This window comes from Ranitomeya imitator, chromosome 2, assembly GCF_032444005.1.
Source record: "Ranitomeya imitator isolate aRanImi1 chromosome 2, aRanImi1.pri, whole genome shotgun sequence".
Taxonomy (NCBI): domain Eukaryota; kingdom Metazoa; phylum Chordata; class Amphibia; order Anura; family Dendrobatidae; genus Ranitomeya; species Ranitomeya imitator.
Genome location: NC_091283.1, coordinates 493,251,806 through 493,279,642, shown reverse-complemented (window position 1 = coordinate 493,279,642; position 27,837 = coordinate 493,251,806). Strand labels below are relative to the sequence as shown.

The 27,837-nt window shown below is 42.6% G+C and overlaps 1 protein-coding gene across 3 annotated transcripts in view; it reads left to right on the top strand.

Annotated features, from left to right (window-relative positions):
• The first annotated feature begins 1,869 nt into the window (after positions 1-1,869).
• Positions 1,870-27,837, top strand: part of SLC4A1 (solute carrier family 4 member 1 (Diego blood group)) — a 76,243-nt gene continuing 50,275 nt past the window's right edge. Inside the window, exons 1-6 of one of the 3 annotated variants that reach the window (XM_069751493.1) lie at positions 1,954-2,051; positions 9,136-9,224; positions 11,991-12,072; positions 13,734-13,785; positions 14,170-14,267; positions 26,276-26,355. In XM_069751493.1, coding sequence (XP_069607594.1) covers positions 9,207-9,224; positions 11,991-12,072; positions 13,734-13,785; positions 14,170-14,267; positions 26,276-26,355 — 330 coding nt within the window. In that variant the 5' untranslated portion in view covers positions 1,954-2,051; positions 9,136-9,206. Of the gene's footprint in view, positions 2,052-9,135; positions 9,225-11,990; positions 12,073-13,733; positions 13,786-14,169; positions 14,268-22,618; positions 22,659-26,275; positions 26,356-27,837 lie in introns of those variants that run through there. The other 2 variants (XM_069751489.1, XM_069751491.1) reach the window with 2 other exon arrangements.

The window sequence follows — 27,837 nt, the reverse complement described above, 5'->3', positions numbered from 1 at the left end:
ATTGTTCATCTGAACAGCCCTATTGAATAACATGGGTCAGTGTGCTATCTAATTAACAACTGGATATAACACGTCCGATTGATACGGTGGTCTGCATCAGCCCATAAGCTGAGATGCTTTTCTACACACAGCCCATGGACAAGAGTTGTACTAATTCTGGAAATAAAGCAGACCCTTTTTTACTCCTGGATATCCCATACTATACTGATTTACATATAATGAAAACCTGGAGCCTAGAGAAGATGTGGAAAGCTGCATGTATTAAAATGAGATTTATCTTACCTCATCTGTTCTGGTTTTCAGGCTCTGCTTTTACGGCCTTATCATGGTTGATAAGTTGTCCATGAGATTCATTGTATAGAAGGCTATAAAGTAGAGACATCTAGTATCCAACATGCAAAATATTATGGAAGACAAAATCATTATTATGAATCCCACTAAGTCTTGGTTCTGACTCCGTATAAAGAGGTTCTTGAATTCTATGATCATCTTCATTCATCTTGTTACTGTTGACTCCATAATTTCCATCCCCTTTCTGCTGAGCGCCTCCTCATCTCCATCTAGCTTTCTGCTGATTGCCCCCTTGTCTCCATCCCTCTTGTGGCTGGTGGTATCTTGCTCTCATCTTTGTTGCTGCAAATAGCTACTTGCTTTCATCACTCTCCTTATCTTTATCAATGCTGTGGCTGGTAAACCCCTAGTCTCAATCCTTCTTATTGTTGGCTCCTTGGTCTCCATCCTTTTTTTATTAGTGGACCTCTGGTTTCCATCCTCATTGTTGTGGCCTCTATACTTTCTCTTGCTGATGTCTATCGTCTCCATTTCTCTTTTGGTAGTAGGTACCTCACTAGTCTCCACCCTTGTGGCTGGTTGACCCCTGGACTTAATCTTTCTAGTTGTTGGGGTCTGCCTTGTCTCCATTCTTCTAGTTGCAAGTAGTCCCCTGGTCTGCAGCCTACTTGTTATTGGAGGCACCCTGGTCTTCTTCCTTCATTTTGGCTTCCTGGTCTCCTTCCTTCTAGTTCCTGGTGACTCCATTGTCTACATTCTTCTAGGTCCTTGTGGCCCCCTGGTCTCCATCCGATTTGTTGCTGGTGGCTCCCTTGTCTTCATCTTTCTTGGTTTATTCTAATAAATTGAACCTTCTTATAATCACTAATAAGATTAATTTCATTCTGGTCATTTGCGCTTGATACAGGAGTTAATGTTTCATTTGGTCAAGGGTTCCATTGTTTGATCTCCTTATATTCATGAGATGAAAATACTTGTGAGGTGATCTAGAAAATGATCCAGCTCTGTATTATAGGGCGTACAGAGAGTGGATGTGTGCACAGGTGATCAGAAACAATAGCCAGATCTATAATTCATGATCTGTTTCAGTAGAAAGAAATCCTAAATGTTAAAGGTTCAGCTCTGTTTCATTGCCAGGGCTATGAAGATGGAGTGTAAGTGTGTGGAGAAAGCCGGGATAAATACAGAGCCAGGAGGGCCATGTTCTAGGGGGCAATAGATGTTATTAGAGATCAAATGTGTTATGTAGAAGTAAAATCATCCTAAGAAATAGATTTTGAATGGATTTTAAATTATCTTAAGAATGTTGGATTTAAAAAAAAAAGGATTGAAGACCTGAAAGATAAAAAACAACTTATGACATCCCTGTGCACATAAAAGTATAGCAGACCGAAATGTTAAGGACAATGAAGACCTTGTGTTTAGGCCCCAACCATTTGTGGGATCATTATTGGTCAATGAGGCTGTAATTGCCGTACTAGATTCCTAGAGACCCTCAAAATTAAGTACTTCCACCCCAAAATACATTATGTTAAGAGAGCCTCAATTTTAAGTAGAAGGCATTGGGAACTAGAGCACAGAAGAGGAGGGGCGAAGAGGTGGAGGTTTGAGGGAGCTGTGTGTATGGGGAGATAAGGCAAATTTTTGGCAGAGGGAGGAGGCTTAGTGACTTTGGTGACTCAGGGTTTTGGAAGAAACAGTTGGTCCCAGGAGAGCAAGACCCGAAGCGGGACAGGACCCTGCAAAGACTGGTTATCCAGGTAAGTTCCAAATGGGGAGTCCTGGGATATCAAGAGATAAATAGCTATAAATGATTATTATGTCAGAAAAGTATAACTATATATGATGAATTATTGAATGGATGATCTGGTCTGTGGGGTTTGAGATTGGACGTGAACCATAAATTCAAAGAAACATTGAAATCTAAATAACCTTGACCAAATCTCTTAAAAAAATTGGTCATAGACTGCTGAGCTCTGGATCTGTGTATAATGTGCATATATTTAGTCAATATTTAAGAAAATCCCATCTGAGCAGTCCATGAACCTCACGATTTGGGAAAGCTACTTGGGAGAGTGGTTATACATTTACAATTAATTGCATCCATGCTTGTCCATTGGTATTCTTAGTAGATAAAAAAAAACCTGTCACATTCAGTATCAATGAAGAAGAACATTTATAGCATGTATGACAACACCAACCAATTGCATGAATTCCCATTGGTTGTAGTATTATTTAGTACTAGACATAAGACTATTGATAATGGTTTTCCCACCTAACCATTGATGACGAGTCAACTAGGGGGGCACCAATAGCTGGGACTTCTATATAATAATTCCTCAGGTTTGTGGCACCTTCTACATGCAACTAAGCACTGTGCCCAGATCTGAAGCAAGGCGCCATGGTCCCTTCATTTTAGGTGTTAGTATTAGGTCCAGCAGATGGACCTCCAATAATCAGACAATGATGTTGAGAAACCAGTAGATGACATTTTATGTAACATGATCACATGGTTATTAGGATAATGATGATTGTGTTAATTACATGTTGGACCATGTGTCATTGAGAATGTTTGCCGCTCTAATTTGAATAATGCACCCATCACACATAGGTCTCCTCTCTCCACCTAACGTTTCTCCTCCCATATCTGCTGACCTTGCTCACGGAACATAGATTCTGCTTAGTGACTTGATCAGAGATACTGTTGGTATGCAATGTCTGTGCCCGGGTGATAGCAGCAGATCTGGGCATGTTTATATGTCAGGGTTGAGGGGTTAGGGGCTATTATTCTAAAATACTACTCATGACTAGAGAATATACAGTACAGACCAAAAGTTTGGACACACTTTCTCATTTAAAGATTTTTCTGTATTTTCATGACTATGAAAATTGTACATTCACACTGAAGGCATCAAAACTATGAATCCATGTGGAGTTATATACTTAACAAAAAAGTGTGAAACAACTGAAATTATGTCTTATATTCTAGGTTCTTCAAAGTAGCCACCTTTTGCTTTGATGACTGCTTTTCACACACTTGGCATTCTCTTGATGAGCTTCAAGAGGTAGTCACCATTCCCGGTGACTTTCACTTCACAGGTGTGCCCTGTCAGGTTTAATATGTGGGATTTCTTGGCTTACAAATGGGGTTGGGACCATCAGTTGTGTTGTGCTGAAGTCTGGTGGATACACAGCTGATAGTCCTACTGAATAGACTGTTAGAATTTGTATTATGGCAAGAAAAAAGCAGCTAGGTAAAGAAAAACGAGTGGCCATCATTACTTTGAGAAATGAAGGTCAGTCAGTCCGAAAAATTGTGCAAACTTTGAAAGTGACCCCAAGTGCAGTGGCAAAAACCATCAAGCGCTACATAGAAACTGGCTCACATGAGGACCACCCCAGGAAAGGAAGACCAAGAGTCACATCTGCTTCTGAGGATAAATTTATCCGAGTCACCAGCCTCAGAAATCGCAGGTTAACAGCAGCTCAGATTAGAGACCAGGTCAATGCCACACAGAATTCTAGCAGTAGACACATCTCTACAACAACTGTTAAGAGGAGACTTTGTGCAGCAGGCTTTCATGGTAAAATAGCTGCTAGGAAACTACTGCTAAGGACAGACAGCAAGCAGAAGAAACGTGTTTGGGCTAAAGAACACAAGGAATGGACATTAGACCAGTTGAAATCTGTGCTTTGGTCTGATGAGTCCAAATTTGAGATCTTTGGTTCCAACCACCGTGTCTTTGTGCAACGCAGAAAAGGTGAACGGAAGGACTCTACATGCTTGGTTCCCACCGTGAAGCATGGAGGAGGAGGTGTAATGTTGTGGGGGTGCTTTGCTGGTGACACTGTTGGGGATTTATTCAAAATTGAAGGCATACTTAACCAGCATGGCTACCACAGCATCTTGCAGCGGCATGCTATTCCATCCGGTTTGCGTTTAGTTGGACCATCATTTATTTTTCAACAGGACAATGACCCCAAACACACCTCCAAGCTGTGTAAGGGCTATTTGACCAAGAAAGAGAGTGATGGGGTGCTAAGCCAGATGACCTGGCCTCCACAGTCACCAGAACTGAACCCAATCGAGATGGTTTGGGGTGAGCTGGACCGCAGAGTGAAGGCAAAAGGGCCAACAAGTGCTAAGCATCTCTGGGAACTCCTTCAAGATTGTTGGAAGACCATTCCCGGTGACTACCTCTTGAAGCTCATCAAGAGAATGCCAAGAGTGTGCAAAGCAGTCATCAAAGCAAAAGGTGGCTACTTTGAAGAACCTAGAATATAAGACATAATTTCAGTTTTTTCACACTTTGTTGTTAAGTGTATAATTCCACATGTGTTAATTCATAGTTTTGATGCCTTCAGTGTGAATGTACAATTTTCATAGTCATGAAAATACAGAAAAATCTTTAAATGACAAGGTATGTCCTAACTTTGGTCTGTACGGCAGATGAAAATTCTCCATCAATTATACAATCATATTTGCTGCAAATGGAATCAATACCTTGTAAACTACCTGGCCGTTACCTCTTGCCAAGCCAGCTGTTGGCTATCTACCAGGTGTCATTTTAACAAGTCCAGAAGGGACAACTCATGTTGTAGGGCTGCACTACTGGAAGGAAAGTCTTTGGCCAAGAGTAGATAAAAATGTTTTTATTACTACGACACATTTCAGTGGCACACTGGCATGTTTTTCTCAAGTGAAAAAAAAAAACAAAATGTCCAAAACACATTTTTTTCACTTGAGAAAGACACCAATAAAGTGTTAAAAAAAGTTTTATTTACCACAACATGTTTCATCTAGTATTGGCCAAAGAGCTTCCTTCCAGCAGTGCAGCCTTACAACGTGAATTGTCCCTTGTGGCCTAAAATCTCTTGGAGGATCTAGCTCCCTAGCTATGGGCCTGCAGCAGCTGACACTTCACATTTACTCATGAGCAATACACTAGTCTGTCTAGTGAAATGATTCTTAAGGATTGTTTCATGATCATGTTGACCCGTCTAATGAGACTGCTAAACAACCATGGATCAGCTTGCTTGTGGCCAACCATCAGTCATTCAATGGCCATGGATGGCCAATGTAAATGCCTTCTTTCATATTAGAGCAAGTTGAGCTAACCCGCGGGACAGCCACTATCTTATGTCTATGGGCATCTGCTGACTCTCTTGAAAAATGATGGCAGAGAAGAGGATCGGGCATGTTGATTTTCATAGTTCCATCTCTTGTTCTCAGGGGTGTGTAGCAGTCACATATTCCACTTTGCCCATTCAAAATACATGAACACGTCAGAACAGTGGGGGAAGGGGTTGGGAAGAATAGATGTTTGTCGAACAAGTATCCAGCCAGCAACTATTCAAAATGCATGGGCTGCTTTAGGGTCCTTATAGGGAGGTCAACACCAGGAAAATGCACCTTATAATGTACTTAAAGCTCCAACTTGATAATTAAATTATGTAAAATAGAACCAGGGGAATGTCCAAGTGGTTAATCCTTAGCAAGTCAAGTGGTCATAGTCAATTTCTAAGCATTTTTTTTATTGAGACAGTTATGTGTCAAGGTGCTGCAAATAGCCGCTAATAACCATAGTTGACTTGTTTCTGTCTCACAGTAAAACAAGGTCTGAATGGGTCCATAGAAGCAGATACTGAAGGGGTTTCCTATGACCTCATGGATTATTCTGAACCAAGATATTTCAGATGTTGAATTCAGATGGTGACGAAGGTAGAGGATGAGTAGAGGCAATGCTAGGGTTCATCTCGATGCCTCAGTTGGGTGTGGTGGGGATTCCTCTGCCATCCTTATCTTTGGTGTCACGTAGTAGGGAGTTCCCCATTACGAGATCGTCTTATCGGCTGTAACAGAGCGGTCTTGGAGAAAGACGTCCAGTAGTGGACGTGAAGAAAACATGAAAAAAAAAGTTATCTCCTTATGCTGCTGTACAAAAAAATATGTATGACATGAGGAATCCCTTACTAGAATATGGGAAAAACAACATGACCCAGTGTAGATGTGACAGGAGCCAGATGTATTCCAAGTGTTGGATATCGGTCGGATGTCTCTCACACATCCAAACCAGATCTCCACTTTGCACTGACAAGGGGCAGTACCGCGAAATACAGTGTCTGCAAATTGAGATTCTGGTTTGGCTATTATCCTAAGTCATGTGACAAGGCTCGTTAAAGGGTCGACATTGACTTGTAGTATTGCTACTTCCAATAGGTGGCACTAAAGTTCTAGTTGTCTTCCTCTCTAAAGAGACAATTTGCATAATTAGCATATTTCCCAGAGGAATATTGCGGCTTTAAGTCTCCTCATCTTGACATGCTTAGCAAGTCAATCTCCGCAAGGAGAATCGATACTTCTTGGATATAAGTGTTGGATCATTACATTCAGAATTTCAGATCAAAATTTAGTTGGACCTGTTCATATTTGCACACCAGTTCACATATATAATTAATCTACATATATAATTTGTAGAGAAATATGGTGCGCACTCAGCGTTGATGAGTGGGTGCACGTTGAACTTGGAGAACCAAGTAGTAGATTTGTAGAAAATGAACCGCACTCAAATGAAGGATTTCAGTCTGATGCTGGGTTATTTAACACAATAGTTCACCATAGTGTTGGATAAGGGGATAGAAAAGAGACAAGTAGTGTTAGGCCGGGGTCACACTTGCGAGTGTGATGCATAAAACTCAGGCGAGTCTTTCGTATCAATACCCGGCACTGTCGCGGGCACTCAGGACCAAGTATGCGGCTGCACAGAAATACATGCAGCCGCACACTCCGGTCCCGAGTGCCCGCGACAGTGCCGGGTATTGATGCGAGTTCTCGCCTCACACTCGCAAGTGTGACCCGGGCCTTGGCTATACTGTATAATTCAGCACTCACTCTTATACTGATCTTGAGTTACTACTTGAGTTAGGCTATGTGCACACATTCCGGATTTTTTGCATTTTTTGGCATTTTTTTCGGCAGTTTTCCACTAAAAAAACGCTTACATTAAGCATCCCATCAAGTTTAATAAATTCTGCAATTTTTGTGCCCATGTTGCATTTTTTCCCCGCAAAAATAAAGCATCGCGGGGAAAAATGCAGAATGTTCATTAATTTTGTGGATTTTTTGCGTATTTGCCGCTATATTATTACATTGGGAACCTCCGGAAAAAAAATCAGAAAAAAAAAAATGCGCAAAAAACGGGATAAAAACGCAAGCGGATTTCCTGCGAAAGTAGTCCGGATTTGCTGAGGAAAATTCTGCAAACTTTCCTGGACGTGTGCACCAAGCCTTAGGCCGGTTTCACACGTCAGTGGCTCCGGTACGTGAGGTGACAGTTTCCTCACGTACCGGAGACACTGACTCACGTAGACACATTGAAATCAATGTGTCTCTGCATATGTCAGCGTGTTTTCACGGACCGTGTGTCCGTGTGCAAAACACGGAGACATGTCAGTGTTCGTGGGAGCGCATGGATTACACGGACCCATTAAAGTCAATGGGTCCGTGTAAAACATGTATCGCACACAGACGCTGTCCGTGTACAGTCCGTGTGCCGTGCAGGAGACAGCGCTACAGTAAGCGCTGTCACCCCCACGTGGTGCTGAAGCCGCCATTCATATCTTCTCTCCAGCAGCGTTCGCTGGAAAGAAGATATGAAAAATCCTTTTTTTTTTTTTTCGTGTTTTAAATAAAGATCCCTGTCCCCACCCCCCTCCCACCCCCTGTGCGCCCACCCGCTGTTAATAAAATACTCACCCGGCTCCCTCGCAGCGTCCTGTCCTCACCGCAGCTTCTCCTGTATGAGCGGTCACGTGGTGCCGCCCATTACAGTCATGAATATGCGGCTCCACCCCTATGGGTGAGCTATGCAGCTCTACTGCAGTGAATGTTGATGAGCTGCAACAAAACCTGTTTGCAGATGTGATGCTGATTCTGAAAGAAAAAAAGCTGATGACAAGTTTACTAATTACTTTCAATTACAACTAGCAGAATTGTGATTGATGCTCCGAAGTATAAAAATGTGATGCGACTCACGATCAGCACAAGATCAGAAATATACTGTATTTTAAAAGTTATGATCCTAATAATTATTCAGATTACTATATAACTATTATAACTATAAATTAATTTACAGGTTAATAGTGTTCTAAAGTTCTCCAGCCACAACACTGAAAACACGGCTGCCGGTAGGAAATTACCTTTATTAATTCCTCTCGGCATTCTCCTCTGGATTTCAGTCATAGGGGTGTGGCTTTAGTCAATGCTCAATACACAGTGAGCGGAAGCTGTAACCATGCCCTGGCCCTGACTGACAGCCGACTCTACAATGCATCAGTGCTGAGCTGGCTGTGAGACATTGCTGGGATGTGGTTACAGCTGCTGCTCACTATGTACTGAGCGGTGACTGAAGCTGCGCAGGCTGCACCTCTATGACTGAAAGCTGGAGACTGCTGGGAGCAATAAAGCTAATTTCCTCACAGTGTTTGGGCCTTCAGTGTGACGAATGCAGTGCTTTACTACGTTATTAACTCCATATCTGCAGGTTAATAGCAATTTATTAAACTTTAGGTCGTACTTTCCCTAAATATGTTTTCTGTCTCTGTCTACCATTATAGCCTATATGTTAATTCTATCCACACCATATCCCACAATGATAAGTTACAGAGGAGCGAGGACATAATAATAAGGACACCAAGGTTAGGCTGAAGTAAGACTCACAGCTAATTGAAAAATCAATGGTATATGGTAGATCCGACTTGTAAGATTGAGTAAAGGGTTAATTGAGTGATCAGGAAGAGATGTACACGGTATATTTTGCTAACACCATTGTCTTACCCAAATAGGTCCCAGGCCTTGTGTTATGGTCACCACTCATTGGATACTGGAGCGGGCAGGGAAATAACCAGTGGACAGAATGACGTCTAAAGGAGAGGTAAGAAAAGTCAGGTCTTCACTGTCCAAGTCAACAGAAATGAAGGACCCGACTCCTTATTGCATGTTCAGCTTGAATAGATCTCAAATAGTGGCTTTTTAATTAGCAACAAATTTGGTGATTTGGGCCTTTGTTTAAAATTGCCCTTGGTTGTTTAGCTAACTTTACAACAATGTGGCTTATTCAGATGTTTTAGACCGATTCCTCAAATTTGACTATTCAAAAGGTTCCAACATTTTTACATAACTGTACTCCATGTACTCCAGTTCCCCCGGAGTTTATATTATTATAAATATATATATATATATATATATATATATATATATATATATATATATATATATATATATATATATATATATATATATATATATATATATATTATTTTTTTCACACTCCAAAAATTTTTGTTCACATTTTGCAGAATACAGCACATCTTGCTCCAAAAAGGTGTAAAAACAGTTAAACATGAAAAAAGATTGCACACAATATTCATGAAGCACGTGCACTATTTTTTAAGATTTTCATGCAAAAAATGGCAACAAAAACCACAAAACAAAAAAAGTGACAAAAAATGCATGTAAAGAATCAGTGGCCAAAGGGTATTTCCCAAAAACATACTGTATATACAGTGCCTTGCGAAAGTATTCGGCCACCTGGAACTTTTCAACCTTTTCCCACATATCATGCTTCAAACATAAAGATACCAAATGTAAATTTTTGGTGAAGAATCAACAACAAGTGGAGCACAATTGTAAAGTTGAACGAAATGTATTGGTTATATTAAATTTTTGTGGAAAATCAAAACTGAAAAGTGGGGTGTTCAATATTATTCGGCCCCTTTACTTTCAGTGCAGCAAACTCACTCCAGAAGTTCATTGTGGATCTCTGAATGATCCAATGTTGTTGTAAATGCCTAATGATGATAAATATAATCCACCTGTGTGTAATCAAGTCTCCGTATAAATGCACCTGCTCTGTGATAGTCTCAGGGTTCTGTTTCAAGCACAGAGAGCATCTTGAAGACCAAGGAACACAACAGGCAGGTCCGTGTTACTGTTGTGGAGAAGTTTAAAGCTGGATTTGGATACAAAATGATTTCCAAAACTTTAAACATCCCAAGAAGCACTGTGCAAGCGATCATATTGAAATGGAAGGAGTATCATACCACTGCAAATCTACCAAGACCCGGTTTGTCCCTCTAAACTTTCATCTCAAACAAGGAGAAGACTGATCAGAGATGCAGCCAAGAGGCTCATGATCACTCTGGATGAACTACAGCTGAGGTGGGACAGTCTGTCCATAGGACAACAATCAGTCATACACTGCACAAATCTGGCCTTTATGGAAGAGTGGCAAATAGAAAGCCATTTCTCAAAGATATCCATAAAAGTGTTGTTTAAAGTGTGCAACAAGCCACCAGGGAGACACACCAAACATGTGGAAGAAGGTGATCTAGTCAGATGAAACCAAAATTGAACTTTTTGGCAACAATGGCAAACGATATGCTTGGCGTAAAGGCAACACAGCTCATCACCCTGAACACACCATCCCCACTGTCAAACATGGTGGTAGCAGCATCATGGTTTGGGCAAGCTTTTCTTCAGCGGGGACAGGGAAGATGGTTAAAATTGATGGGAAGATGGATGGAGCCAAATACAGGACTATTCTTGAAGAAAACCTGTTGGAGTCTGCAAAAGACCTGAGACTGGGATGGAGATTTGTCTTCCAACAAGACAATGATCCCAAACATAAAGCAAAATCTACAGTGGAATGGTTCACAAATAAACGTATCCAGGTGTTAGAATGGCCAAGTCAAAGTCCAGACCTCAATCCAATCGAGAATCTGTGGAAAGAGCTGAAAACTGCTGTTCACAAACGATCTCCATCAAACCTCACTGAGCTCGAGCTGTTTGCCAAGGAAGAATGGGCAAGAATGTCAGTCTCTCGATGTACAAAACTGATAGAGACATACCCCAAGTGACTTGCAGCTGTAATCGCAGCAAAAGGTGGCACAACAAAGTATTAAGTTAAAGGGGCTGAATAATATTGCACGCTCAGTTTTCAGTTTTTGAATTTCCACAAAAATTTAAAATAACCAATACATTTCGTTCAACTTCACAATTGTGTTCCACTTGTTGATTCTCCACCAAAAATTTTCATTTGGTATCTTTATGTTTGAAGCATGATATGTGGGAAAAGGTTAAAAAGTTCCAGAGGGCCGAATACTTTCGCAAGGCACTGTATATGCACCTGGAGTGTAGCCATAATCACACTATACACTCTTTGGACACACAGGAAGACATATTGCACATGGTGTGTTGTAGGAGGCTCTTACAGATTTTATGTCGGGGCCCAGGAATTTCAGGATAGATCTCTATGTATCATCTGTTGTCCAGTGTTGGCCAATGAGTTGACCCCTGGACCTGACCCAAGAACATGTCACATCTACACATAGTAAACGACAGGGGTAACTATAGTGAGTGCAGTTATGGTCGGGTCCTGGAGCCTAAGGAAGTCTTAAAAGGTCCCTGTGACTCATAAAAAGATGAATACTAGCGAAAACCCATGATAGTCGGGGGTCTTGTTGGAGATTTCACATTGCAGCTGATGAGCACCAATTATACCACTGTAGTCAGCCTTTACTAGATCTATAGAAACCACAGCCTCAGGCCTGTAACATGGGGGGGGGGGGGGGGTAAGAATTCTTCCAATACAGAATTATTGTTTGGGTTACACTTTTTTAATTATGTTGTTGTCTTTAAGTTCAACTATGATAAAGACTTGGAAGAAGCACTGGATACTGCAGGCTTCGATGATCCAGAGGAAACCTTAGGCAGTGGAGATCGTAAGTAACAAGCACATTTACAATTACATACAGACAGAAATCCAAATAAAATATACTGGTTTTTTGAAAAAAACTATTTAAAAGAGATTGTCCACCCTTGATTACAATTTTTTTTCTGGTGCCATTTCATATACTTTTCTAGTGTTTTGAGCTCTCTTTTTGTAACAGAGATCCAAAATCAATGCACATATGAAGCAGTAAATGATATTCTGGTTTCCAGCAGCCACCACTAGGGGGAGCACTGCATACTATTGTATTATAGAACTCTTTGTATTATCTTATGCAGTAGGCTCCTGAGCTCCCTCTAGTGGTGGCTGCTGCCAACCAGAACTGTACATGTTCCACGGCTGCTTATATAGTCTATAGTGCGCCAATGGATACCTGGTGGGTACGGAAATCAAGCCTTGTATGTTAGTAATGGGACACCCCAGCATCTAAAGGAAGCACTTGTGACAATGACACTTTAAACTTGTCTTGATTTTTGAGTCACTTTCCTAACATATATTTGTAGAGGTTTCCCATATCCTTCAAGAGATTTTCAACTTTAGACATTTTTAGCTTAATCACAGGAAATTATTCATTTCCGATAGGTGGCGGTTGGGTTAGTCTGACCCTAACTTATCGGAAAAAGTGGGAATCCCAGATTCTCAAGCAAGCTGCTTTGCAGATTCCATTACTCCCATAGACTTCAGTGGAGAAAGACTTCTTATATGGATGCTTGTTCTTGCCATCGATTAGAGGGGTAACATGCCTTCAATGTCTAAGAAGCATCAATCCTTTCAGTGCAGCATTGTAGGTGCTGTAAATTAACATCTGTATAGTCTTTGATGCATCTTTGCTTTTTTGGATTTTATGAATAAAAGTCCATAAAAGACCTAGCAAAGAGAAAAGGAAAAAAATTAGGGGAATCCATTTCATTTTTCGTCACCTCTCCTGACATGTCCATTTTAGTGAATAATTGTATTCCCAAGAAAATAAGTATCCTGGCGCATATTATCTTTGTTCCCTGTTATTCCTTCAAGAAATGTATGAAGAAATTGACAACTGGGTGTTACCAATCGCCTTGTCAAAGGGGTGTATCCCTGCCAAGTCTGATGTCTCAGCATTGATTGGACGGTGTGAGACTGTATGGACACGCCCCAGCTGGTAATACCCAGGTATAGTTGTCATAGTCATCAACAACACAACACAGAATTATAACAAAAGATGTTCTACAAATGATATTTGCTAAAATAGTCATGTCAGCAGAGCAGACTGTTCTTTTCATGCTGTATCTTTGGATGCTTGAAGAAACCAAGACAAATTTAGCATATCCATATGGATGTAAAAATGGCAGCACATAACGTTTTATCCCATAGGGCTCCTTCACACATCTGAAAAGGACCCATCAGTTTTTAATATCAAAATTATATTATTTCTGTACTGCAGTAAGACCATCAGTACAATACACTAGAAAGTAGATCAATGCAGAGGAGCCATATATTCTATGTTACCAATATTGGTAGAGCCAGACTCAAGAAGAACCCCAAAAATGGAAGTCTGCCACCTTGATTGACTTTGTTGTCAGGACTGTCTGAGGCCATAAGGGTATGATATTATAGAAGACGGTCAGTGGTTCTCAGGAACAGGAGATATTATAGCATAGTCTTTGCTTTGTGTAGGACAAAGTCAACAGGAGGAGAAGAAGAAGTCAAAACTTTACAAATTCATTAGGTGAGTTTGCATGACAATTTTAGGACTAACCATGACAAAATATTCCTCTAGTCACAAGCCACTCACCAATTCTTGGTGAATCATTGATACCAATGTCCCCTAAACTAGGATCCATGGTTGTCTACAATGGACGACTCCTACACCCCACTCCCAAGTAATGTCATAATTACCTGTGTAATTTTTACCATATTGGCCACCCATAGTGATCATGCCCAACAGAACTAAGATACTTCCCTCAATCCTAATCTGAGTAGAATGTATGTAATACAATCCAAAGAATCATATGCCTTAAAATGGTTTAAAAAAAAACAGATTGGGGGGTCCAAACGCAACAAAATGAGATATTACAATCCCCTGCTCTCCTCCTGCGAGTCTGTTTTTCAGACGGTCAATAGATTGGAGGATCCGAGGATCATATAATCTGGAAAGGAGGAGGCAGAAGGAAGACAGAGGGAAGGGAGGACGATACCGTGGGAGAAGAAGTAGGTGACTTCTATCATTTGGTCTTCTGTCCAGAGTTCAGGTTGAGTCACTTATTGCTTGGCAGTGAGCAGTGAGCCTCAGCTTTAATTAGCATAACATAAGCAGATAGCGCTTATTTTGAGTCACTACCACATCTCACACTGCTATCACAACTACCTTTAGGTTCCAATTTTAATAGGATTGTAGCTCATTGTTAGATGCTCCTAGGCCTTCAACCCATGGTTCTGCCTCTTATTAGTGTAAAATTACATTGGTAAATGGGTTATGTATGCACCAGTAAGAAGAATCCTAAATTGCAGCATATGTCCTATGAATATACAAGCCACTGACTTATTGAGAAGATCCTAGAAACATGACCTGGGCACACTATAGGCCCAGGGGCAGGATTCAAAATTAACGGTTTACAGAGTAGATGGGTAATCTTAGTGTACTTTAGGTAGCAATTGAGTTGCATAAAGCCTGGCAAAAAGCAAAGCCAATAAATACATTGAGTACCCCAATCTGGTACAAGTCGGAAGCCTTCACTAGGGCAAAGCCATGAAAGATGCTGCAGGAGCCACCACAACCAAATCTGGGCTGGAGAATAGGATCAATCATTTGGTGATGGCGGAACATTATCTCATATCTAGGACCATTCATGAAGCCACTAGATATGGAATACAGATCTGTTATTTATCAGATGCCTATTTCTATTGGTTATAAGTTGCTTAAAGCTGTCAACAAAACCAGACTCCAGTTTTTGGAGGAATCTGCTCGGATTCTGATCCTTTTCGAACACCAAACCCTCAATCTGACCAGACAAAGTGATGGATACTTCTGATATCCCCATTATCATGGACTTATTCCATGCTGACTCTATGAAGGAGATGTGTAGCTTCAAAACTTACTTCAATGTTTGTCAAGATGGAAGCAGCAGAAATTGCCATAAAAAAAATCTTCTATACTCACGTTTGGGTTGGTCACAGCTTGAATCGGTGGCCAATATAACAACTTGTTTTTGAGTTTCTCTTCCGATTATTACAATATTCCCACCCATACATTATTCACTTAGTTATCAGTCTGGATGAGGTGGAAGGTAAAAGTAGATTGAGGGTCTTGCTATATCGTGTACCTCTATCCTAAAGCCTCCTTGCGTCTCAGCGTATAACCTCCATATTCTACAGATTAGGGATTTGACACCCAGAAATGTCTACTGGCTCTTCGTGCCTCAGACTTCTTATTAGGAATACAGAGGTTTCCCACGTCCCATCAGATTCCCTATTATAGAGATCTTTGTCCCCAGAAGCGATGTAGGAGGCGAGTCCTCGGAGCTGTAAGGCTGTGTTCACACTGGTGGGATTCTGCAGTGAAATCTAACCATAGTCTGCATCCAATAAATATGCACAGGATTTCCACAGCCCGTGTAATGCAGAATTTATTCACTGATTTTGTGGCGCGGCTGCAGAATAAAAAAAATTCAGAAATAAGTTGCATGCTAATTTTAAGCGTTTTCTGCACAGAAATAAAAGAATTGGCCGCATTGAATGACGACGAGCCTAATACTCCTGTGGCTCAGAAAAAGTGAAAACTGCAAATCAGCAGCAGAAATCTGAGGATCAGCAGGGATTACGGATTTATCCCCCCACAACTCAGCCTCAGTGACCATTACAGAGCTCCTCCTAGGCTACTTTCACACTAGCATTAACTGCAATCCGTCACAATGCGTCGTTTTGCAGAAAAAACGCATCCTGCAAAAGTGCTTGCAGGATGCGTTTTTTACCCATAGACTTGTATTGACGACGCATTGCGACGGATTGCCACACGACGCATCCGTCGTACGACGGATGCGTCGTGCTTTGGCGGACCGTCGGGAGCAAAAAACTCTACATGTAACGTTTTTTGCTCCTGACGGACCGCTTTTTCCAACCGCGCATGCGCAGCCAGAACTCTGCCCCCACCTCCCCGCACCTCACAATGGGGCAGCGGATGTGCCGGATAAATGCATCCGCTGCCTCCGTTGTGCAGTGCGTTAAACGCTAGCATCGGAATCTCTGCCCGACGCATTGCGACGGGGAGATTCCGACGCTAGTGTGAAAGTAGCCTTATTAACGTCCATGTAAACTCGGGAACAGCGCCCCCTATAGGTCATTTCATTGAAAAGTGCTCAAGTTGTGTATATTGTTTATTGCTACAATGAGTATTAGGAAACTGAGGACTAGCAGAACAAATATGGCCTCGGTCCACCAGCTTATGAGATGTGGTGTGTATACAGCATATATACTACACATATATCCAGCACGTTCCCCCACTTATATGCTGTATACGTATACACATAGTCTGTTTATACAGAGCACATCATAATCCAATGGTTTTATGAGCCGCCTGCAGGTAACAGGACAAGTGGAATGGTCGCCCAGGGCCGAGCTCAGGTGACCCGATCACTTACCTATCCTTCTCCCAATCCATTTATCAGGGCTCCAAGGGTAATCAATATAATACGTCACAATGGCAGCTGCACGGACAGGTATGTTATATCAGGGGCAGACATGTAGCCTGTGAAGCTGCACAGTAAAAGAAGTTGCATATGGCCCCAACCAGTGCGCTGGGTAGCCTCTGCCCCCCAAGGGGAGAGATTAAAGTTCGCCCACTTGGACCCAACGCCATCCGTAAAACGGGGCTTTCAAACGTCTCATCTGAATGGAGCAGAGGTCGAGCATGTTCACCCCCCTCCATTCATTCTCAGTGGGACCACAAAACATCGCCACACTCCGACCATCCACACTTCTCACACATGGGGCCTATCTTCCAATGTAATATACAATCGTGATGCTGCTAACATAGGCAATGGCGCAGACAAATTGAACTCGGTGTAAGGATTCATCCTATGGCTGCTGCAAGGGTTAAATGCCCTTTAAGGTTTCTGCACCCATAAATTAAAATTGGTTTAGTGCATTTTTTTCTTTTTTTTTAGAAAAAAAAGCAGCATAAAAAAAATTCCCCCAAAACTCACCGTGGGAACATAGCCTTACTACTTATTTCGGCCTTCACTTGTTGGGAGCTATACTAACCTTATACAAGAAGCCGTGCACGGCCATTAGCAATAAGTCATTCCATTACACTGCGTTTCTAATAATCCATTTGAAAGCTGCTGAGACTTCAACCAGGGGGGCCCAAAAGGTCCTTCTGCCCCCACGTGGGGAGAGCAGAACTACAGTTATGAGGTCCGGGTACAGATTCTGTATTGGGGCCCAGGAGCTTCACATCTTAGCGTATTTCTATGGCGGATGGGTCTCCACTGTCATTCTGCCCCTCAGTGTGTTCCCGTATTACACAAGATGAAATTACACAAAGTGACAAGCTTGTGGATGCCTCAGACTTTAGTTTCTAGCCCAGTGTCTGTTCCATGCATGGTCATGGGTGGAGTTCAGGCATGTGGGCTCTGGTGTCATCAATTAATGCAGATTGCTGAAAATGCAATATTTGCTTAAGGCTGTGTTCACACATAGCGGCCAAAACTGCCTGCAGCTAAAAGCTTTCATTATTAGTGGCCACTTGGCTATTTCAGCTGTTAACAAGAAGCTGCATTTTTTTTTGCAAATGTTGGCCATCGCCATGTTTGCATGGTTCCTGGCTGCATGCAGATGCAATGTGTGACTGCAGCACTTAGGCCAGTGCTTCCATGAGTAATGACCGCCTGAGAAAACCCACTGTGATACGGGGGTGCGTTATATGTGTATATATAATCTAGCAACTGCAAAAAGAAAGCCTCAGCACATCGCATTCAAAATGTCGCTGTGGGATCTCAGATTTAGGCCTCGTGCAGATAACAATTTTTTTATTTTTTGCGTATGAGAAAAAAAGTATCATTTTTAATCAATGCGCTGTTTCTGATTTTCAGCCATCTTTGGTCCTTATGCCCATTTTTACAATTAGTGTAACATCATTTTTTTCTCATATCCAAAATAAAGAAACGGACACCCCCACTCGAGTGGTCTTTGTTGTCCTTTCTCATTCTCGAGTCCTCTACCAGGGCTCTGTGCAGGATCTTATCTGTTCCCAGCATTGCGCATTTCTGGACAGAGAGCTCAGATGTTGCTCCTGGGATCTGTTGTAGCCATTTTCCCAACTTAGGGGTCACTGCTCCAAGTGCTCCTATCACCACTGGAATCACTGTTGCCTTCACCTTCCACATCTTCTCCAGTTCTTCTTTGAGGCCCTGGTATTTCTCCAGCTTTTTCTGATGTTGCTGTCACTTGGCACTGCCACATCTATTATTATTGCTGTCTTCTGATCCTTGTCTACTATATCACTGTCTGGTTGGTTAGCCAACACCTGCTTATCCGTCTTGATCTTGAAGTCCCACAGGATTTTAGCCCTTTCATTCTCCACCACTTTTTCTGGGGTCTTCCACTTGGACTTAGGGGGACTTAGCTCATATGCTGTGCAGATCTTCCTATATACAATTCCCGCTACTTGGTTGTAGCGTTCGGTATATGTTGTTCCTGCTTGCATTTTGCAACCTGCCACTATGTGTTGGACGGTTTCTGATGTTTCTTCGCATAGTCTGTGGAGCATCCACCGGGGCCTAGGGATACTCGGTACCGGGCCGGTTCTTAAAGGGATGTGTCACGGTGGCAGTGACCCAGTCCGTGGCATTGGGCATCCAATAAAAGGGGTAGCAGTAAGTGGGAAATAAAGTTTGTAAAGTTTGTTTGTGACGCTACTTGTGGTATTGGTGTACAGGAGACCTGCAATCTGCTGTCCACCGGTTTCTGCCTTGCGGCATGAAGTAACCCCCACAATCTCGGTCTTCCGGCTACCGATATCTGCGCTTCAGCGTGGAGGAAGCTCAGTCGCAGCTTCCATCCAGCTCTTTACTTTCCTGCGCTCCACTTCCCCTTTCAGTCTCCTACTGACTGCTCTGTTCTCATTCCTTCAAGGAGCTGCAGCACTTCACGTGGCTGCACGGCCCCAGCTTTCTTCTCAGACTCCGTCTGCTTCCACTCTGCTCTGTCAGACTCCTCTCTCTGTCTCTCCCTCCGACAGAATGACTAACTCTTCCTCCAGACCAGAATATATATTATCTAGGGAAGCTCCCCTGAAACCAGGTTCAGAGCTCCCCCTTCTGGCCTGGAGTCCGAACAGTGTTGTATGTGCTGAATACCTGATAAAGGGATCGTTCCTCACTTCCAGGCATGACATCACTCTCCCTGTTAGGAAAGCAATGCCACTGTAACAACCGGTTACCTGGGGTGTTACATCTGCACCTTGTGTCTTGTCTTGTGTGGTAGATTCCTGCTTCAATGGATCTGGTACTTAGTGCTTGCTCTTGTGCCACTATGATTAGTGCCTCTGTGTTGTCTCGGAGTCCTTGCATGTTGCTGCTTTCCTTGTCTCCTCTTCATGGTCACCGTATCCCTGTGGGATGCCGAGGTACTTGTAGCATGTCTGTACATCTGCTATGTGCCCTGCTGGTAATTCCACTCCATCAGTCTTGACTACCTTGCCTCTCTTTATTACCAACTGGCTGCACTTCTCCAGTCCGAAGGACATCCTGATGTTTTGGCTGTAGATCTTTGTCAGGTGGATCAGTGAATTGATGTCTCGTTCATTTTTTGCATATAGCTTGATATCATCCATGTAGAGGAGGTGGCTGATGGTGCTTCCACTCTTGAACTGTAATTATCTGAGGGGATTCAAGCCTATGCAGAACAGCAATGGGGACAGTGCATCACCTTGGTATATGCCGCATTTGATGGTCACTTGCGCTAGTTGTCTTGAGTTGACTTCCAATGTTGTTCTCCATAGCCCCATTGAGTTTCTGAGGAAGGTTTTTAATTTCCTGTTGACACTGTAGAGAGCCAAGCATTCACAGATCCATATGTGTGACACTGAGTCATAAGCTTTCCTGTAGTCAATCCAGGCTGTGCTGAGATTGGTCTGTCTGGACCTTGAGTCTTGAGCGACTCCTCTATCTACTAGGAGCCGGTGCTTAGAGTCTCTGGTGTTGGCCCCAATGCCTTTCTGAGCTGGATTTATATACTGGTTCATATGTCTCTGTAGCTTGGTGGCTATGATGCCTGACAGGAGTTTCCATGTTGTTGTTATGCAGGTTATTGGGCGGTAGTTGTATGGAACTGTTCCTTTGTGAGGATCCTTCATGATCAGCACTGTTCTACCTTGTGTTAGCCAAGCTGGGTGGTGGCCTGCTTCTAGCAGTTGGTTCATTTGCTTTTTAATTTCTTTAGCCAGTAGGTGTGGATCATGTCTGGGCCACGTCCTGTCCAGTTCTTCATGTTCTTGACCGGCTGTTGGATGTCTGCTTCTGTAATTGTGACTGGTTCTTGCTCTAGGGGGTTGTTGTGTTTCTTTCTCAGATCTTGCAGCCATATTGCACTGGTGTTGTGTGTTTTTTTCCTTCTCTCATGTGTTCCTCTATTATTGTTCAGTCTCTGCTATTGGTGGAGTTGTTGCCTTTGTGCTGTTGCTCTGTAGTTGGAAGTACACCTTAGGCTACGTTCACATTAGCGTTGTGCGGGGCAGCGTTGGGCGCAGCCACGGCGACGCATGCGTCATGCGCCCCTATATTTAACATGGGGGGCGCATGGACATGCGTTGTCTTGCGTTTTGTGATGCATGCGCCATTTTGGCGCAACTGTCAGGGTGCAGAGGATGCTGCATGATGCAGTTTTTTCATTTTTGCAAAAATGAACGCATGCGTCACAAAAAGCTGCGTTGTGCATGCGTTTTTGCATGCGTTGTGTGTTGCGTCGCCGACGCTGCCCTGCACAATGCTAATGTGAACGTAGCCTTAGATGGTTCTTTGGAGAATAGGGCATTTATCTTCTTGGCCTCAGCTTCTCTAGTGTATCTCCCTAGTCTTCCAGCGAGTGCTGTAAGCCTTTGTTTAGCAGTCTCTAGGGCTTCAGTTGGGGTCAGGCCTTTGTGTTTGAGTTATGGTGGTGGTAGGTATTGATGCAAGTGCTCTATTGGCATCTTCTAGCATACTGTCTGGTGGTGTTTCTTTGCTAAGCCTTGGCAGTCGATCTTTAGTATTGATAGTATTTACTTTATCTAAGATCTTTTGTTTCAGATCAGCTGCAGGGCTCTGTAGGTGCAGGAGTGGATAAGGATTTTCAGGGGGTTACACATGTTGTTCTTCCAGGTCTTCATGTGGGGTGGATCTGCAGTGCAGTTGGTCCATCTCAAGTTGTGATAATAGCTATACCTATACAGACTTGTGATCAGCCCCATAGGGCACATACCCGTTATGGTCTATCAGTTAAAACACGCATAGAACATGGAAGTGAAAAACTGACGTCTGAATGAGGCTCTATGTTAGGGCTCCTTCAAAGTGGATTTGTTGTGCTAATCCCAAAATTTGGCTTGCAGGCTTCACTGTTGAACACTTCTTGTAAAATTTACACTGGGGCTCCGACAAATTTGACCACAACATAGGTTGGAGAGAACCAAAAATCTGTCTTTGGCAGTGTAATGAAGGTGAATCAGGGTACTTTGCAACCCCTTAGGTGACTGCGACTAGCAAGTTGCACACAGATGGAACTAGTTTAATTTTCTTGAAACTTGCCTGTACCCTAGGGGTTGCAATGTGATCCCATTTACCTGGATTATTATGCCATGTAGCAGCGGTACAGAACATTGTTTTGCTACCTAGCACCAGCCTTAAAACCACAGCAACCAAGGGTTAGCGTTACCTTATTGAATATGCAATGTAATTTATAGTGCAATATCTCTCATGCCAAAGGGCTCTATCCATCCACCCGTCCATCTATCCAACTATCTACCTGTCCATCTTTCCGTCTATCTACCCTCCCATCTATCTATTATCTATCTATCCCTCGTCTACCCATCCATCTATCTTCCTGTCCATCTATCCATCCATCTATATGTCCATCTACCTGTCCATCTTTCCATCTATCTACCCATCCATCTATCTATTATCTATCTATCCCTCCATCTACCAATCCATCTGCCCATCCATTTACCCCTCCATCTACCCCTGAATCTACCTGTCCATCTATCCACCCATCTATATGTCCATCTACCCGTCCATCTTTGCATCTATCTACCTGTCCATCTACCCATCCATCTGTGTGTCCATCTATCTATTATCTATCTATTCCTTTATCTCTCTATCTAGGCATTTAATGAAGGGTAAAGCAGTGAAACGCCACCACTTTATCACGCGTGTTTACAGTCAGCAGGGTGAATTGCTGAGTAATTTAGTGTAAACAGTGGCTGGATGAGTGACAGCATTACCCGGTATTGAGAAAACTCTGTGACGTGCGCCGATAGGTCAGGGTATGGAAGGAGAAGGGGTGTCACCGAATAAAAGACGCAAAGTGTCACCCTGTCTTCTTCGTCCCATCGCCCCTGAGGATGCAGAACAGGTGAGATTAGGATGTCAGTTAATTCTTGGCAATTGTTTCTCTGGTCTTAGCTCATAGGCTGCATTCTAATAATTATGGATAGGTTCACTATGCAATGTACCTGGGGTCAGCGAGGAAGAATCTGCTTCTATCTATCTAGAGATAGAAAAATAATAGCAGCACTTTTCGTGCAAAGCCCCCAAGGTAATTACCAAAATCTCTTACATGCAAAAACTCTAAAATATTGGGTCTGCACTCCAAAGCCAGATGATGAAGAATTGGACTTTAATCAGTCCAGGAGACATTTCTGGCTTTCTCAAGTGTCTGTCTATCTACAATTGTGTGTAATTGGAAACTTTTGGCTTGAGTTTATGCTGTCACTCATCCAGCCTAAGTCCTGTCAAATATAACGCTTTTTGGTTTTTTTTAAAGCGCGCCACAAGGTTTATTGCCATCCGGTTTATTTTAACCGAAAAAGTTTTATCTTTTTTTCAATACCCCAGATTTTGCATTACAAACTGCACCCATTATTAAATAGATCTTTTGAACTTGATGAGGCTGGTATGTTCATTCTGAAAATCCATATCACAATGGCTGTGTGATCTCTTTTGAAAGTTTTCCCACCTGATATCAGAATGAGTTCAGCTGCACCAATAAAATGCTAATCTAAACACTGGGATTATACAGTCATCTTGACGTAGATTCTCAAAGTAAGCACACCAGCATCATTAGGCTTATGAGATCTATTTAATAATGTATAGAGCTAGTGTTGAGAAATCTGAAGACAGATTTACTTAAAGGCTTTTCGATGACTTCTTCATAATTCCGTGCTTCCATCCATCTATTTCACAGTCGTCCTCTAGTCTGACAATTTTTTAAAGGTTTTCCAAGATTATTAGACACATCCAATCCCTTTAAGAAGCCTGAACATTTTTTTTTCTACAGTCATGCTAAAATACATAAGGAAGGAGTGTGTCATTTAAAGGGACAGTACACCTTAAGATTATCCATTCTCCTGTCCTGCTGATCAATTGATATACAGTTGATCCTCTGTACTGTATCGTGGATCACCAGTCACACGACTACTACAAGTCACTGTCAATGGCTCGGGCAATGGCCAAGTGGGAAAACCTCTGTGGGCAGATCTGTTTCTGCCTTTCAGGACTCATCAGCTCGCAGCAGAAACTTAGCGCCACGTATTTCGATTTCCTTAGAAGAACTTGTCAGTAAGGTAGTGAGAATTCTGCCAATCTTTTAACTACTTCTGCATTGTCTTCCTGTTGCCACAGTGGAACTACAAGTCTCATCATAGCTATAGTTAGAAGTAGTTCACGTTCAGACTTCTGCTTCCTCCTTAAAGAGAATTTCTCACTCAAGATATTTTTAACCTATCCACAAGAAAAATGTAAAGTTTTCTGTAAACCCGGCTGCTAGGATCCCAATAACCAGAAGAACAAGGGTCCTGTGTCCTCGTTTCCTTTACCACCAACCCATCCAAATCCATACTCATTGTGGTTGGGTGTTGAGAGGAAGGAGGACTCAAAACCCTGATTCTGTGGACAAGTAAGGGTCCTATTTGAGGGACCCCAAGGGTTCATACATTTATCCTGTTTCCATTCATGGGAAATCCCACGTCTATGGGAGTTTAGGACAGAGCCAAGGGTGCTGTACACATCAGGGTCACATTGATTGTTACCAGGGCCGGTTTTAGACAAAGTGGGGCCCTAGGCGAAAGTTTAAAGTGGGGCCCAAATGCTGACATATTGCCTTATCACACAGAAACATTTTGGTTGTATTTTGGTTGTATTTGCATTCGCTGAGTTCAGACTGTTAAATGAGAGTGATCGACAATATTGAAGTCGTTCAACGCTTGTTTCCCGGCCTCTTTACACCGCCTGAGGAAGAATAATGGGCACAGAACAATCTCTAGTAGATTAATCTGTCCACATACAGTGTCATGTTATCAGCAGCATATCTGCAGTTTTCATTGGGCGATGTGCTGCTGAGACCAATGATTTATGTTCTGGCATAAACAATCTAATCACTTGTTGAATAGGCAGCATTTTGCTCGTTTAGTATAATGTGCCCCATAGTCCTCCATATAGTACAATACACCCCATAGTCCTCCATATAGTACAATGCAACCGCCACAGGAGTATATTGCAGCCCCACAGAAGTAAAATAAAGGCCCCACAGGAGTATAATGCAGCCCTCACAGGAATATAATGCAGCCCTCACAGGAATATAATGCAGCCCCACAGGAGTATAATGCAGCTCCATCGAGTATAATGCAGCCCCATAGAATATATTGCAGACCCACAGGAGTATAATACAGTCCCATAGGAGTATAATGCAGCCCACACAGGGGTATAATGCAGCCCCATAGAGTATAATGCAGCCCCATAGGAGTTTAATGCAGCCCCATAGGAGTATAATGCAGCCCCATAGGTGTATAATGCAGTCCCACAGGTGTATAATACCGCCCCACAGGAGTATAATGCAACCCCATAGAATATAAAGCAGCCCCGCAGGAGTATAATGCAGTCCCTCACAGGAGTATAATGCAGCCTCATAGGAGTATAATGCAACCCCCCATAGAGTATAATGCAGTCCCATAGGAGTATAATGCACACCCCCCATAGACTATAATGCAGCCCCATAGGAGTATAATGCCCCATAGAGTATAATGCAGCTCCGCATAGAGTATAATGCAGCAGCCCTACAGGATTATAATGCAGCTCCCCTAAAGTATAATGCAGCCCACAGGAGTACAATGCAGCCCCACTGGAGTATAATGCAGATTTATAGAATATAATGCAGCCCTGCAGGAGTATAGTACAGCACCATAGGAGTATAATTCAGCCCCATAGAGGTATAATGCAGCTCCCCACAGAGTTTAATGCAGCCTCAGAGGAGTATAATGCACCCCCCTTAGAGTATAACGCAGCCCCATAGGAGTATAATGCAGCCCCCCATATAATATAATGCAGCCCCTCATAGATTATAATGCAGCCCCATACAAGTAAAATGCAGCTCCCTCATAGAGTATAATGCAGCCCCATATTACTCTAGTATTAAGGCCACCAAGTACTCTCTGATTTAAAAAATAAATAAATACATACTCACCTCTTCCCGTTCCCCGCTGCAGCGTGTTTCCTCACCTCAACAGCTCTACTGCCCGGCACAGCGTGTTGCGCAATGAAGTTATGTCATCGTGCCCGCTGGGGGATGATGGGAGAGGGAGCACCACGTGACAGTCTCACCTCCATCATTGCTTTCAACTGTATTGGCATCTAAGATACAGTTGTGCGATGCAGAGGGGGTGCTGGCACCGGACCCCATTGAATCATGGGCCCCATAACGACCACGTGGTCTGCTGCTATTAGCAGCACACCACTGGCTGGGGGCTCCTGGAGTAAAGGGGGCCCTAGGCAGATGCCTAGTCTGCCTGCCCCTAACGTCGACCCTGATTGTAACGTACCCAAGGGTTCTGCTCTCTAACATGTGCTTCTTCAGGGGGCTGTGACACTACTACTCCCAGCATTCTGTAGCAGCCATAGTAGATTTGAATACCACTTTGATTGTGCTCAATCATTTGATAGCAAAGTTATATAATCATATAACTGTGTCTTTTCTAGATTCCATCTCTGAAACTCCTGCCCCACTCTTCCCTCCTGCAGCTCCATCCTATATCCCACCCAGACGTGACGTTGACGAGGTGAGACCTTTCTAACCTGTTATAATTGATGCCTTTTACCATGTCCACTATTTAACAGAAATGTGTTTATTTCACCTCAACAAATGCAAAATGTGCTGTAATCCATTTCCCAGCATAATGCATTGCCCTGTATGGACATAGAATGACAACATTCTGATTACCTTCTGCCACCACTAGGGGGAGCTGAGGATGTGAGTTATAAAAATAAATCAATGATAACATAGTAAACTCTTCTACTCCCCCTAGTGGTGGCTGCATGCTGCCTGAATTTTATCTTTTACCTCAGCTAAATGACAAACTCAAGTCAGCTACATCCAGCAAACCCATATTAATTTTCTAATAATGACATTGTATATTTCTCAGTTGTATGCTTATTACCTTGCAGGGCTTTTCTATATTAATGTCATGATTCTCAAAGCCTCCCGTCACATTCATGAAGGGTGTGTGCAGGAATGGCAGCATGTGTTTACAGATAACATAGCTCCTTGCAGAGTCGTTAGTTGTTCTCAAGTCACGAGCCGGGCCAAGCTGCCTCCCGTCTGCGGGCACCAGCAGTATTTGAGTCTTGTTCTTCTTAGTAGAACTTTTTTAAAGTTAAAATCCGTTTCTTTTGCCTGTTAGAAATGTACAGATGTAACAGAGTTGAGTTTGTCATTTGGAGCAAATCATGTGACTTTGTGTCATCCTCAGTGATTTTCCATAGGACTGCAGGTCGACCTAGAGTTATCTCTGAGAACAGAAGGAGCGGTTCAAGGTGGAAGCCTTGATCTGACTTCATCTACCATTGATATCCAGATTAAATTGGCTAGAGACCACCAGACCCCCTCAGAGACTAATTGGCGACCTCCGATGCTACATTCTGACTACATTGATATAAATGGCTTTTCTATGGGGGTCACTTTTAATGAAATGATCCTTATAAATGACTAACCCAGCACTGCTACATCTGACTTACATTTTGTGCTGAAGTAAGGCTAAAATATCATGTATTAAAGATTTTTGGATCTTTGGCCCTGCAGCTGTAAAGTTACTGTATTTAAGAGGAGCAGCAAACATTGTTCTGATGTTCTGATCTTGTGGCAGGCAGTGACCTGTGTAATTTGTAGGGGTATTCACTTACTAAGCCTAGCAAACACTGAAACATTCTTTCCTCCAAACTGTCACCACTGGAAGTAGATGAACCACAAAATTATTAGGTCCCCTAGGAAGAAAGTTAGAAAAACTATACATGGGGGTCTGTGTAAAAAATAGAGTCCGCACTACGTAGCATGACAAAAAGTTGAAAATATTTATTCCATGCCCAGTATACAGTGTGTCCGTAAAGTCATGGTGCACTTTTGAGCAGTCACTGGAAAGCAACAAAAGACAATAGAAATGTGAAAGCTGCTCCAAATAAAAGAAAAACTCTCCCAGTTTCATGCCTATTCAGTGCAGTTCGATGTGGGCTCCATTTGTTGCCCTACACACATCTAAACGATAGTG